The following is a 14,492-nucleotide window of genomic DNA, read 5'->3' as shown; positions in this document are numbered from 1 at the left end:
GAGGGAGAATGGAAGGCGGGGAGAGAGAAAGGGAGGAAGAGAGGGAGGGTGACAGAGAGGAAGGTAGAGACAGAAGGAAGGGAAGGAGGGAGAGGTAGAAGGGAAGGAGAGGGAGGGAAGAAGGAAGAGGGAGGGAGGGTGGGATAGAAAGAGGGATAGAGGGAGGGAAGGGATAGAGGGAGGGAAGGAATGAGAGGGAGGGAAGGAATGAGAGGGAGAGGGAAGAGAAGGAGAGAGAGTAAGAAGTGAGAAACAAAGGGAGGGAGGGAGAGAGGAAGGAAAGGAAGGAAATGAGGGAGAGGAGGGAGAGAAAGGGTGGGGAGGAAGGAGATAGGGAGGGAGAGAGGCAGGAAGGAAGGGAGGGGGAGAGCAAAAGACATGAAAGGCAGAGAGGGAGAGACAAGAAGGGAGGGAGGGAATGAGAAAGAAAGGGAGGTAGAGAGAGGAAGGGAGAAAGAGGAAGGAAGGGATGGAGCGAGCGAGAGAAAGGAAGGGAGGGGGAGGGAGAGGGAGAGTGTGAGGAAGGGAGGGAGGGAGCAAGAATAAGGAAGGGAGGGAGAGAGGAACAAAGATGGGGAAAGAGATGAATAAAGGGAGGGAAAGGAAGGAAGGGAGGGAAAGGAAGGAAGGGAGGGAAAGAGACGAATAAAGGGAGGGAGAGGAGGGAGAGGAAGGGAGGCAGGGAGAGAGACAAGAAAGGAGGGAGGGAGAGGGGAAGGAAGGATGGGAGAGAGGAAGACAGGGAGAGAGGGAAGGAGGGAGGAAGGGAGGGAGAAAGAGGGAGGAAGGGATTGAGAGGAAGGAAGAGAGAGAAGAAGGTAGGGAAGGAGAGCAGAAGGAAGAGGGAGAGAGAGGAAGATGGAGGGAAAGAGAAGGGGAGGGAGGGACAGAGAAAGGGAGGAATGGAGGGAGAAAGAAGGAATGGAGGAAGGAGAGAGAAGAAGGTAGGGAGGAAGAGAGAGAAGGGAGGGAACAGGGAAGGGATGAAGGGAGACAGAGGGAAGGAGAGATGGGGAAAGAGAGATAAGGGAGGGAGGGAGAAAGCAAGGGTGAGCAGAAGGAAGGGAGGGAGAGAGAGAGGAAGGGAAAGAGAAAGAGGAGGGGGAAGGAATTGAGAGAGGGAGGGAAAGGGAGAGAGAGACTAAGGAAGGGAAGGAGGGAGAGAGAGGAAGAGAGGGAGAGATGAAGGAAGGGAGGGAAAGAAGGGGAGAGAGGAAGGAAGGGAGAGGGGGAGAGAGAGAGGAAGGAAGGGAGAAAGGGAGAGAGGAAGGAAGGGAGAAAGGGAGAGAGGAGAGAGGAAGGAAGGGAGAAACAGAAAGAGGAAGAAAGGGAGAAAGCGAGAGAGGAAGCAACGGAGGGAGCAAGAGAGGAAAGGAGGGAGACAAGAAGAGAGGAAAGGAGGGAGACAAGAAGAGAGGAAAGAAAGGAGGGAGGGGGAGAGGAAGGAAGGGAGGGCGAGAGTGCGAGACATGAAGGATTGGAGGAAGGAGAGAGAAAAAGGAAGGGAGGAAGAGAGGAGAAGGGAGGGGGAATGAAGGGAGAAAGAGGAAGGGAGGGAGAGCTAGAGAGCGGAAGGGAAGGAGGGAGGAAGAGAGAGGGAGGGAGAGAGAAGGAGGGAGAGAGAAAAAGGGAGAGAGCGAGGGAGAGCGGAAGGAAGGGAGAGAAGAGAGGGAGAGAAGGAAGGGAAGGAGGGACAGAGAAAGAGGGAGGAATGGAGGAAGGGAGGGAGATACAGGTAGAAAGGGAGGGAGAGCAGAAGGAATGGAGAGAGGAAGGAAGGGAGGGCGAAGAGGAAGGAAGGGAGCAGCGAGGGCTAGAGAGAAAGGAGGGAGAAAGGAGGGAGGGACTGAGGGGAGCAGAAGGAAGGGAGGGAGAGGAAGTGAGGGAGAATGGAAGGCAGGGAGAGAGAAAGAGGGAGAAAAAGAGGAAGGAAGGGGAGAGGAAGAGAGGGAGGGGGACAGAGGAAGGTAGTGAGAAAGAGATAGGGAGGGAGGCAGAGCAGGAGAGAGGAAGGGAGAAAGTAAGGGAGGGAGAGAGGAAGGGAGAGAGGAAGGAATGGAGGGACGAAGGGAGGGACGGGTAGAAGGGAAGGAGAGAGAGGGAAGGAGTGAGAGAGAGAGGAAGGAAAGGGAGGGAGGAAGGGAAGGAAAGGGAGGGAGGAAGGAAAGGAAGAGAGGGAGGAGGGAGGGAGAGAATGAGGAAGGAAGAGAGGGAGAGAGAGGAAGGATGGGAGGGAGGAAATGAAGAGAGAGGAAGGGGGGGAGGAAGGAGGGAGGGAAGGAACGAGAGAGGGAGGGGGAAGAGAAGGAGAGAGGGTAAGGAAGTGAGAAAGGGAGGGAGAGAAAAGGTGGGGAGGGAGAGAGGCAGGAAGGGAGGGAGAGAGCAAAAGACATGGGAGAGAGAGGAAGGAAGGAAGAGAGGGAGAAGAAGGTAGGGAGGGAGGGAATGAGAAAGAAAGGGAGGGAGAGAGAGGAAGGAAGGGATGGAGTGAGAGAGAGAGAAAGGAAGACAAGGAGAGAGACGAATAAAGGGAGGGAAAGGAAGGGAGGGAGAGAGAGACGAATAAAAGGAGGGAGAGGGGAAGGAAGGAGGGGAGAGAAAGGAAGACAGGGAGAGAGAGAAGGAGGGAGGAACAGATAAAGAGGGAGGAATGGAGGGAGAAAGGGAGGAAGGGGTTGAGAGAGGAAGGAAGAGAGGAAGATGGAAAGAGAAGGGGAGGGAGGGACAGAGAAAGGGAGGAATGGAGGGAGAAAGAAGAAGGAATGGAGGAAGGAGAGAGAAAAAGGAAGGTGGGGAGGAAGGGAAGGAGAGAGAGGAAAGTAGGGAGGAAGAGAGAGAAGGGAGGGAACGGGGAGGGACAGAGAAAAAGGGAGGGAGGGAGAGAGAAAAGGGAGAGAGGGAAGGAGGGACAGAGAGGGAGGAATGGAGGGAGAAAGAGGAGGAAGGAATTGAGAGAGGGAGGAAGGGAGAGAGATGGGGAAGGGAGGGAGGGCTAGAGAGAGGAAGGAAGAGAAAGAAGGAAGGAAAGGAGGGAGAGAGAGGAAGGAAGAGAGGGACAGACAGGGAGGGAGGGAGAGAAACAACAGGAGGGAGAGAGGGAGGAAGGGAGAAAGAGGAAGGAAGGGAGAGGGGAAGGAAGAGGGGGAGAGAGAGCAGAAGGAAGGGAGGGAGAAAGAGAGGAAGGGAGAAAGAGAGGAAGGATGGGAGTGAGAGAGAGAGGGAGGGAGGAGGAGGGAAGGGAGATGGAGGGAAAGAGGGAGGGAGAACAGAGGGTGGGAGAGAGGGACGAGGGAATGAGTGAGGAGCATGCAGTGAGGGAAAGAGAGGGGGAGGGAGGGAGAGCAAGAGAGAGGGGAGAAAGAGGTACAGGGAGGCAGAGGGAAAGAAGGGTAGAAAGGGAGGGAAAGGGAGTGAGAGAGGGATGGAGGGAGAAATGGGGGAGGGAAGAAGGGATAGGCAGAGGGATGGGGGAGGGAGAAAGAGGGATGGGGGAGGGAGAAAGAGGGATGGAAGGGGAGGGGGGAAGGAGGGAGAAACAGGGAAGGAGAGAGGGAGGGATGACATGGGACTCATCATGTACCCATTATTAGACCAGGCAGGAATTATTAATGGATGCTAAATATGGGGATTATTCCACTAAGAAGAAGAATATTTGCATGATATTCTTACTACAAACTTACTTTCAAAGTGGGCTGGGGGGAGTAGTCATTATATATTGGAGAAAGGGGACAATGCCTTGACCAGATAATCAAAATCAACATCACCAGTGAGGGACAGATAGGCTTATATTGTCTCTCTAGGTGGATGCACTAAAGGCACGACATCTCTGCAGCATTCCAGCCAAAAATACATGATGTAAGTCTAATCAAAATGAGGAATGTTTTACTTTCTTTAATGTGGAAAGACTGTATTCTTCAAAAGCGTTAAAAGACAGAGAAAGGCAGTGCTAACTTCCCAGATGACATGAGGCCCAAGAGACATGAAAACGAAGTGATCTTTCTGCCCCCAGACTGCAGCCAATATTGGAAGAGAAAGTACATTATTAGATCAACTGACAGAATTGGAATATGGATATTAAATGAAAGGATTATATCAATGTAAAATTATAAGGTTGATTCTGTACTTACGTAAGGCAATATCTCTATGCTTAGAAAATATATACTGGCATATTTAGGGATAAAGGACCATGATGATGTATGTAACTTGTAAAAGTTTCAGGGAAAATGCATGTGTGTTTGTGTATGTGTGCAGGAGTGTATGTGGGTGTGGATGTATCTAGTATACAGAGATAGGGAAGGTGCAAACAGAGATAGGGAAGGTGCAAATGATAAATGAGATAAATAAAACCTTCCCAAAGGTAGATCTGGGTAAGGTTATGTAGCTGCTATTTTTGGTACCATTTTAATTTTTGCAACTTACTTGTAAGTTGGCAGCTGTTTCCAAATAAAAAGTTTTTTAAAAGGGAGGAATAAGTTTGTCATGTTTTTCTGTTTAAATCATAAACCTTAAACTTCTAGAGAAGATGCTTTTTTTTTACTTTTATTCAGTAATTATACTTCTAGAAATTTGTATTGGAATAATTAGTGATAGTTACACACACACTATATACATGAATATATGGATAGTCGTCACTGTCTTGATTATCATAATAAAAAATTTAAACAACCTAAATATTCAGCAAAAGTAGAATTGTTAAATAAATTTTAATATATTCATATGTCTGGTATTTTTTAACATTTACATAATGTATACCAAAGATAGATTCACCCACAACATAAGAATATGGTCATCACCAGGTATTAATGAGTGATTTATTCACCCACAACATAAGAATATGGTTATCACTGGGTGATAATGAGTAGTTTCAGTTCTCTTTACCATATATTTTAAATATACTATAAGTTATCTCTGATTCACCCACAACATAAGATGGTTATCACTGGGCATTAATGAGTGGTTTCAGTTCTCTTTATCATGTATTTTAAATATAAGTTATCTGTAGTAGTAAATATTTCTTTCATAGTTGGGTACAAAGAAATAATAAGGAACACTTAGAAGATAAGTATAAGTTTACTTTTCTGAAATTTACTGATTAACCATCTCCCAGGTAAAATTTGACTTGATAATTTAGTCAGAGTCTCATGAAATAATTTTAGAGAGTGATTAGTACAAAACTTATTTGAAAGAAAAAAAGCTTGAATAATGAAATGCACTCAGCCTTTATTTTATTTCAGGAGAGGATAATTGCGCTTCCGTATTCAGGTATACTTGTACACATGGATCATGTTAACTGTAGTGTCTACTAATTGCTTTCTCATGAGCAGTTTTTGCTGATTTTATAGGGAAGATTTCCTTTGCTAACTTTTATTTCATTCTCCTTAGTCATACTCTAAATCATCTTTCACTCTTAACGTTTAACACTTTCAAAAACACACAAATGTTTGATGTGTTTTTGATTGAGGATTGATTTGAGTAGTAGTATTTGTAATTGGTGAGATTGTTTCTTTCTTGAAGATTGAAAAGATACATTGAAGGTTAACTGAACTGTACTTGGAAAGAAAAAAGGCTCTGATTATAACATATGATTGGACTTAAGCTGTCAGTGGTATTTGTATATGTTGTACTTTAAACTTCACATTAGACATGAAGGCGAGGTGTTCTCTGCTCCAGAGATTTCACCTACTTTACTGAACTGATGTGAACAAGGCAGAATTACTTAACCCGAGAAGAAAAGACTATAGAAGAGAATGATTTCTAAAATGGTTTCCAAACATACAGAATCATTCAAGAGAGCATGACGGTCCCTTCCTCACCTCTATGAGACATAAACTGAGAGTATTTGAATTTAAATTTTAGTGTTAGGGATTTGGATTAAGAAGAAATTTCAGAAAATGAGTTAGCAAAAGTAGTTTTGTATTAAACACATACATACACACACACACACACACACACACACAATGCTTGTATAACCAGTGTGGATTTAAAGTGACTTGACAGAAAATGATGGTTTTTGGTTCATCTTAGGCCCTTCTAGTTGTGCAGTTTAGTAATTCCCTTGCCTTTAATCCTCTGGACTGTGATGTGATTAATTAGTATCTTAAAGGGCACACAGAAACAATTCGGTAGCCTAATCATTAGGAACCGGGAGCACTTCGATAAGGACCTCTAAGTAATTCATGCCATTAGAATCTTAGAATCTGCCTGACTAAAATGGATGTGTGTCAGGGATCACTGTAAATCATGAGCTACCTAAATGCAGACATTGGCACTGACTCCTTTGCTTCAACAACTTTTCCGCAAGTAAAATAATGTGTCATAGAAAGTATTATAGATATTAAACTTCACTGGGACACAAGGAAGTAGGAGTGGGTGTCCACTCATTTTTGACACTCAGCATTTGCCAGCCTGTGTTCTTTTTACCTTTCTCCTGTTTCTGTCTGTCTGCATGGTAAGTTCCTTCACAGCAGGGTCCACGTCTCACACCATGTGTTCTATCCTGGCTAACACGATGAAACCCCATCTCTACTAAAAAAAACTACAAATAGTTTCTTTTGTGAGAAACTATAATATTCTCACAGAAATAAAAGTACAAACTGGTTACTGAGACTTCAGATTGGAAAGTCAGGAGAGATTCTCAATCTTGGTTTCTTCCCACCAAATGTACTAAAATAGAAACTGTTGCTATTTTTAACTAAAATCAGAGCAGACTGGAATTATGGAAAATAATATTATGAATGATTCCTTATATATATATAGACAGAACTTAACATATTAATATTTTTTGTTCTTTTTAAAGTCCTTGCTGAGACCTTTTAGGAGGGAGTACTCTCTAATGAATAATACTAATAAAAAGAATAACAATAATAGATCCTTACTATGTCAAACCTCTTCTAAGACTTTTGCATTTAGTTCTCACAAAAATCCTAATATTACTAAATGTTAACACTAATATTAAATTTATCTCACAAACATCCTATTAAAATATTAACATTAATATTAAATATTTCACAAAAATTCTAATATTAACATTAATTTTTTTTGTTTGTTTTGAGACAGAGTCTCACTCGCTCTGTCGCCCAGGCTGGAGTGCAGTGGCGCGATCTCGGCTCACTGCAAGCTCCGCCTTCCGGGTTCACACCATTCTCCTGCCTCAGCCTCCCGAGTAGCTGGGACTACAGGCGCCCGCCACCGCGCCCGGCTAATGTTTTATATTTTTAGTAGAGACAGGATTTCACCATGTTAGCCAGGATGGTCTCAATCTCCTGACCTCGTGATCCGCCCACCTCAGCCTCCCAAAGTGCTGAGATTACAGGCGTGAGCCATCGCACCCGGCCTAACATTAATATTAAATATTATCTCACAAAAATCCTAATATTATTAAATATAAAATACTTAATTTTAAATGTTAGGATATAATCCTAATATTATATCTTAATAGTTACAGATGAGGAGAGCTGAGGCACAGCTGTATGTGTCTGCTGTATGTTTCTGTCTCCCAAGTCAAGGGGTATAGCTATAAATTATTCAGTAAATCTATCACATGTTTATTTCTACATTTTAAATATTAAAGTTCAGTTTTTACTTGTCCTTCATTCTTTTTATTATCTTATCCTGTATCTATATGCAAGCAATTTGTTGGTCAGCATTGAACAAACTATTTTTGGTCCCCAAAACACTTTGCTCACCCAAGAATTTTTTTTTTTAGTCACAGACCACTCTGAACTACTGAGTCTAGCTTCATCATCATGTGATAGTTAGGGCTGAAGAATTCCTGTGTAGTCTGCTCACTAAGGGGTGTCCTACCTTTCCTTCCAAATTGCTGCCTTCATGGCGATTTCTGGTTGAGGCTTTCAGCAGCTTCCTCTGATCAGCCTTTTTCCTGCTCCCACTAAGAAGTGCTCTTCCCATTCCAGACACAGCCTCGTGTTTTACTGATTGCAAGAAAAAAGAGAAAGAGAATATGAAGGAGGCCAGTCTAAATTGGAGCCCCTATCTTTCCTGTAAATGATGCCTTTGAGTAGTCAGTTTTTAAAAATTGTTCCCAAACTGTTGTTTCTAGGTTATTGGTGACTCAGTACATCTCACCTGTATTCCTTCTAGCTCAGTGGGTTACATCATCTTCTATGATTAATTTGGATTTGATTTGGCAAAATTTTTCTTTCCTTTAGCAAGCTTTTATTGAACACACACTGCGTGACAACACTAATGCTCTGTGAGGTGAAAAAGAAAGATATTAGTGCTGCCTTGGGCCTCAGTTTCCCTACTTATGCCACATGGCTCTCTAATGAGGGATGAATGGAGTTTAATTTACAGTATTCAAAGTAGAAGTAACATTCAGTTTTCTAGATTGTAGGGTTTATACACATTTATCTACAGTTAAGTAGGTGAACCTCCAAATTGTTCAGGCGCCTATTAAGAGACTGAGTCTATATAGAATATTGGTCACGATTAACAGCCTTTGAGGCTTCCACATTCAGTAAGGCTTTAATATTGTGCCTACTAGAAGCATGATCTGTTTTTCTTCTTGTCCTTCCTAGGCATACCCAGAGTATCTCATCACTTACCAGATCATGAAGCCAGAGGCGCCTTCCCAGACCGCAACAGCCGCAGAGCAGAAGACCTAGTGAATGCCTGCTGGTGAAGCCGGATCAGATTCAGCCTGGGACTGGATTACAGAGGATTGTTTCTCACAACAACATCAATATTCTAGAAGTCCCTGACAGCCTAGAAATAAGCTGTTTGTCTTTGATAAAGCATTGCTATAGTGATGAATAGTATGAGTAACTGATACATACTCAACTGCTACTGTTCCCTTTGAGGAAATGTTTACAGGGGCGGCCTTTTAACATATCTCAGGCTCATTTTCATTGCAATTATCCGTTTCTAAAACAAGATCACTTTGATCTAGACTTGGAAATGGGAAATAAGAAAACATAACCAATGCTTTTTCAGATGTTCACGATTCACACACTACATTTGTTTTGTTATGCATGACACGTGTATATAACAAATACACACATATGACAGGCGACAGGCTTGTTTTTGATTTGCCAGACATGCATCACTGGCTATTGTTTGTTTGGTTTTTGGTTTTTGTGGGTTTTTTGGTTACTTTGAAAATGAGCCAGAGCCTTCTTGAGGATATTTTGCACAAAGTCACGCTGACAAAATCATTAGCAACCCAAGCTTCTGGCTGAGCAGGATTCAGTTTCCACTGAAAACAATCTTTGTATTGTTCTGTGTAGCTGCACATCTCATTAACATAAATTGAGATGAAAAGGAAAAAACATCAAGTTTCAGTATCCCTTTATGAATCGGCCTATCTTACAAGGGAAGGGTACAAACACCAACCTGACTTAGGAACTCCTAAATTCAGAGAAGTCAAAGCCGGTGAAGGCCACTTGCTCTCTCCAATACAAGCCTGCCACAGAGGTCTTCGGGACAGTACTGGAGATGCAGGCTGACACAGGCTTGAGTTCCAAGGTGAAAAACTGGGGAGACTGTGAAGGAGGAGCTGCATTAAGGAGGATGAAGAGCGTGTGGTTCTGTATCATTGCAGCCCCAGTGGACCCAGGGGATGCCTCCAGAAAGTAAATGCTTCCCTTCCCTTAATCTGTACTGTTGGGATTGTTACCCCCTCCAAATTAGCTGCCTTATTTCAAAAGTCAGTGAAATTACTGTACTTCATTAGAGTCACAAAAATACCACTTTATTGTTTCTTTAGTTGAGAAAGCTGGGATTCAGACCCGAATAGTGGATAGATAACACACAAATGCAAGGACTTTTTTGTTTACTCCAGATTTGGGGTTTATTTTGAGTGGCATGCTTCAAATAGTTCATAAAGATCCTTGCATTAAATTTTTGAACCATTTCTTCAAACTACTTAGTGTATTTAGACAAGGAGAACAAAAATGGAAACCAAAGCCCTTTCCGTTATTTTTTTAAGTGAAGGTGAGAAAGAAATACCATACAATTTTCTTTGTGAAATTGCTATTTATTTTCATCAACATTTACCAAGTGCCATTGACATTTATAAAAAAAAAAAGTATCCCTTAAATAGTTCTTACACTTGCCCTTTTCACCTTAACTGAATATGAATTGAGTGCACTAACTTATTTACTTGATATACTGTGCATCTACTCTGCTTTGAAGCAAAAGAAATACAAACACGAGGAGGAACAGGAAAGACAGTGGGACACAAACTTGCCGTTGCAATTTAAAGCCCTGAAAACGATGGGTTTAATGCAAGGTGATTAAGCTGTGATGTGACCTCCTTTAATCTCCTGAAGCAAAGTAAAATGGTTACATGCAAAACTTCTAGACATAGACTCTTAAAATACACACATTTTGCTTTCATTTTGGCTTCAACCCAGTGCTGGAACTGGGCATCCAGACTAGTTTGAATTTTTGTAGCTGAATCTTGCATGGGTGCTCAAAATGAAATCAAGAATTCGCCTCAGTTTTTGCTTCTTTTGAAGTTTCAGTGACCCAAGCTGGGTGTGTGTGTCTTGGCTACTTGTTTAATAGCACTGGAATTCCATATGAAGCTTTGAGAGTTGATATTCATTAAGAGGGATTTTTTTCCCCCTCTTTACTTCTCTTTTGCTGTAACAAAGGGTTGAAGAAATTGCCATCTGTGTAGTTTTCAGTAGCTGTCAAGTGTGTATTACTTACCTTCCCCAGACGTAGTTTAAAATGATAAATACAGCTGTGATTTTTAGTTAAGTAAAAGAGTTAATATGATATAGATATGGAAAGCTTTATAGCTTCATTAAAAAGATAAACCACTACCTAACTGTGGTTGTATGTTGTTTCCATCATACTAACTAGATTAATGGATGCGCCAGTTTTCATCTTGGTCCTTACACTTGAGAAGTTAAACTGTGGTTCAAGATTTAAACTGCCAGTGTTCTATGTCTTATGTTCTGTGTGCCAAGTGAAGGTACTGTGTAAGGAAGACATTTGCGGTGCTTCTTGTCTTATAATGATTCAAGTATATAGTAGTTCTTGAAAGAGTGTGCATATATTACTCATCTGCTTAAGAGAGTGGGTTAATGGATATATCACAGGAGCCAAATACATTTTTTTCAGAACTTGAAAACCAAAGGTCATCATGAGTGCACTCAAAAGTTAGCAAAAGTTGATTACATTTGGGATTTTCATCTGTAGCTGTATGAAGAACCCTTTCCAATATAAAAGCATGGCATTAAATTAGGCCGAAGCCTTTTATTTTTTGTATATGTACCATATAGAAATACTAGCAAGTTAGGATCATCCAATTAGGCCTACCCCAAAATGGCCCCTCTGTTTCCCTAACCACATGGAAGAAAGAATCTGAACGTCTCCACCAGCTTTACCCAAGTTCCAAAACTAAAGGGCTTCTGCAGACCTGATGGTGCCAGTTTACCTGTTGTTGGCCAACTGGATACTTGACTCAGGCATAAATTAAGTGCCCTGGTCCTGAAATTTTCTCCTTGTATTTGACCTCCTTCCCTGTTCCCTAAATTACTAGTCTGGAATTAAAATGAGCTCCAGCAATGACCTTTGACTCCATTCATTTTCTCCTCCCTCATCTTGGGTCTTAAAAAAAGGAGACCAGATACCTCTTAGTTTTTGTATCGCAACCAGGAATGGGTATTAGGCCTCATGCGCTTTGCTCAGAACACTCTGCCGCTTTGTTAACAAATGACAGCATGGAACCCAGAGTTTTGATTCTATGCAAAATAACAGCAGTGCGACCAGGATTCTTGCTTTCCTTTTCCTTCGTGGAGTTTGGAGTTTCTAGCTTTTCAAGCAGCATAAGTAGAATCAACATTAGGATGTTTTCACGAAATAGCATCCTTATACTCCTTTGAGCTTGATTTAGTGGCTAGACTGATTTCCCTTTGCTCTCAAAATAGCAAAGTGCATTGAAATATACAGAGAAATGCCTGAATATGGCAAGCAAATAAAGTAATGTAGGTTAACGTTCTATTATTGTATCCGTTTTACAAAAAATAAAATAAAAATATGATTTCTGCTGGAGAACGGCATTAGAACGCAATACGTTGTCTAGGTTTTCTCTGTTTCAGTGGCTCTGCCAATCGCACGAAGGGTTATTGGGCATTGTCCCCACCCCCGCCTTTTTAAACGTGCACTATCTGGATTCCTGTAAATGGCCTTGCAAACAGAAGTGGTGTGTATTTTCAAACACCTTTCCCCTATTGTGTCCGAATCCCATTTGTGTGGTATCTGTGACAAATAGCCTTCTTACTGTGTTTTCTGTTGGACTGATTATCTCACATAAAGCTATAGACCTTACTAATTTGGCAGGTATTCACAACTGACATTAGGATTTCATGTCAGAAATGTATTTAAAGAGTAAAGTTAAATTTGTTTAGTGTCAGATCAGTGACAGAGAAGTGAAAAGAAAGTAATTGTGAAAGTGATGTTTGAGCTACTGTACACATCTAGCATATGAAAAGGAAATGCATTAAAAAAATACTACTCTAAAACATGAGGCTTCTTCAGCAACGTGTGCATTCTGCTATTAAGAGACAATTAAATTTTTCTCCTCTAGAAAGCCTTAACTATGGCAGAAACTTTTTAACCTTTTATATTTTAATACATAAAACATTGTAGTCCCATTTCTTAGTGTTTGAAAGGTGTGTCAGTGAGTCGGCCATGTCTCCATGTGTTTCATACCTGTTCATCTTGTTTTATGATGGTATATTTCATAAGTAATATTCCCTTACATGCAATGGAGCTGATTAAAATTAATCCATTTCAATTTCTCCATATCGGAAATTCCTCAGCTACCAGATTTCTGGTTTGGAGAAATGCTGGAAAGATTTCAAAGCCTATTCAATTGTGTATGTGGGGATACAACAACCGCTGTGATACATTGTAGAATATGAGTGATATGCAAGCTGTGTTTTTTAATTGTTTTAAAATGTAAACTATGGTTATACTTAAGTGAAAACCTAGAGGAAGCTAAAGATTTTATATACTTTGTACGGCCAAATATGGTCGTAGTATGACCAGTTGTATACATTGCCAGAGAGTTCTGCCTCCTCTGAAATAACATTCACACCGTAGATTGCATTTCTGCTTTTCCTTCTTTCACATTCTTTTTTGCTTTACTTGTCACATCTTCGCACCTGCCCTACCACCCATCCTTTCAAAGAGGTTTCTCTCACGTTCCAGAATTCAGATTGTTCTGTGATTTCTTTTTTATCAGTCTACCCATTTCTGCAGGCAGCCCTGAAAGCCCTTGTGTTGATTCAGAGTGTTTGCAGAGAAATGCAGTTGAACCCTGGTAGTGGGGTGTCCCTCACACACCCGTGCACCCCTCCCAAAGTTCAGGATGAAAGGCTAGAAAGTGCAGTCAAAGTTAGGAAAGAACACAGATCTTTGAGGCCAATAGCCTAGACCTAGAAGATGACCTTGACTGTGTAAACATCGTCTCCATGACACCAAACATTTAAACTCTTCATGTGCATATAACACCTGCTTCTGCTCCCATGGTTTCAAGCTCATCTTATCTTTGTAGTAGTAATATTTGTCTTTGATACCTACAAACTAAAAAGGTACTTTTATCAAGATTTCTCAAAACATTTACAAAACCAGCTTTGAGGAAATGTGGAGTGTTGCCCGGCAACAGCACTCAGAGTAGTAATTGTATTTTCTCATTGTGATGTTAGTCTGTGTAAGTAACCAGTGTAGTGACTCTTTGGTTCATTATTGGTGGTGTTTTTATTTTTAGTCTCTGTGTGACCCACCAGTGGCAGGGGTTCCAACCCCCTCTCCTCTCTTTTTTGCATTTATCTATTTGTAGGATTGTCAGATAAAGTACAAGATGCCCAGTTAAGTTTGAATTTCAGAGAAACAATTTCGCTTAAGAATGTTTCATGCAATATTTGGCGTATATTTACGATAAAAGCATTCGTTATTTGAAACTCAAATGTAACTGAGCATGCTGGATTTTTTCATTGTTTGGTTTTCTAAGTCTGGCATTCCAACAGATTTGGTCATGGAAAATCACCTACAGCATGTTAAACTCCTCTGGTCATCATCATCTTGTCACCTGAAATAGAAGTCCTTTTTCCCTCCCCCTCCACTTCTTTCCAAAGGAAGGCATCAAGGAACGTAACCTGCCTGCCTGGCGGGTTTCTATTTAAGACATCTTTGTGATTATATTTAACCTGCAATTGTGCTTTGGCTTAATGTCTAGCTCACTGTACTTGTAATTGATTAATATTCAATAAAACCATTTTTAAAATACACTTGTGTGGATAGCAGTTAACTCTTAAGTATTTTCATTTTGCCCTGCTTGTTCATTTCTGCCTGACCAACCTTAACACAACTGACCTGAAAAAACTGTCAGAATACAAATACCAGCCCTCCCTCTCCATCTTCCCGTGAGACCTGGGTTTTAAGTGACTTATCCTCACCTCTCAGCCCACATGGGAGTCAATGAATAACTTCTGCGATAGCAGGAGCAACACGGGTTC

The 14,492-nt window shown here is 41.6% G+C and overlaps 1 protein-coding gene across 2 annotated transcripts in view; it reads left to right on the top strand.

Annotated features, from left to right (window-relative positions):
* The window catches only part of TNKS (tankyrase), a 229,331-nt gene extending 215,072 nt beyond the window's left edge, over positions 1-14,259 (top strand). The window contains exon 27 of one of the 2 annotated variants that reach the window (XM_025393840.1): positions 8,538-14,259. In XM_025393840.1, coding sequence (XP_025249625.1) covers positions 8,538-8,624 — 87 coding nt within the window. In that variant the 3' untranslated portion in view covers positions 8,625-14,259. The remainder of the gene's footprint in view (positions 1-8,537) is intronic. The other variant, XM_025393841.1, reaches the window with a different exon arrangement.
* Positions 14,260-14,492: the final 233 nt, after the last annotated feature.

Source organism: Theropithecus gelada, chromosome 8 (genome assembly GCF_003255815.1).
Source record: "Theropithecus gelada isolate Dixy chromosome 8, Tgel_1.0, whole genome shotgun sequence".
NCBI lineage: Eukaryota > Metazoa > Chordata > Mammalia > Primates > Cercopithecidae > Theropithecus > Theropithecus gelada.
Note: the sequence above shows the minus strand (reverse complement) of the source record. Positions and strands in the feature narration are given on the sequence as shown.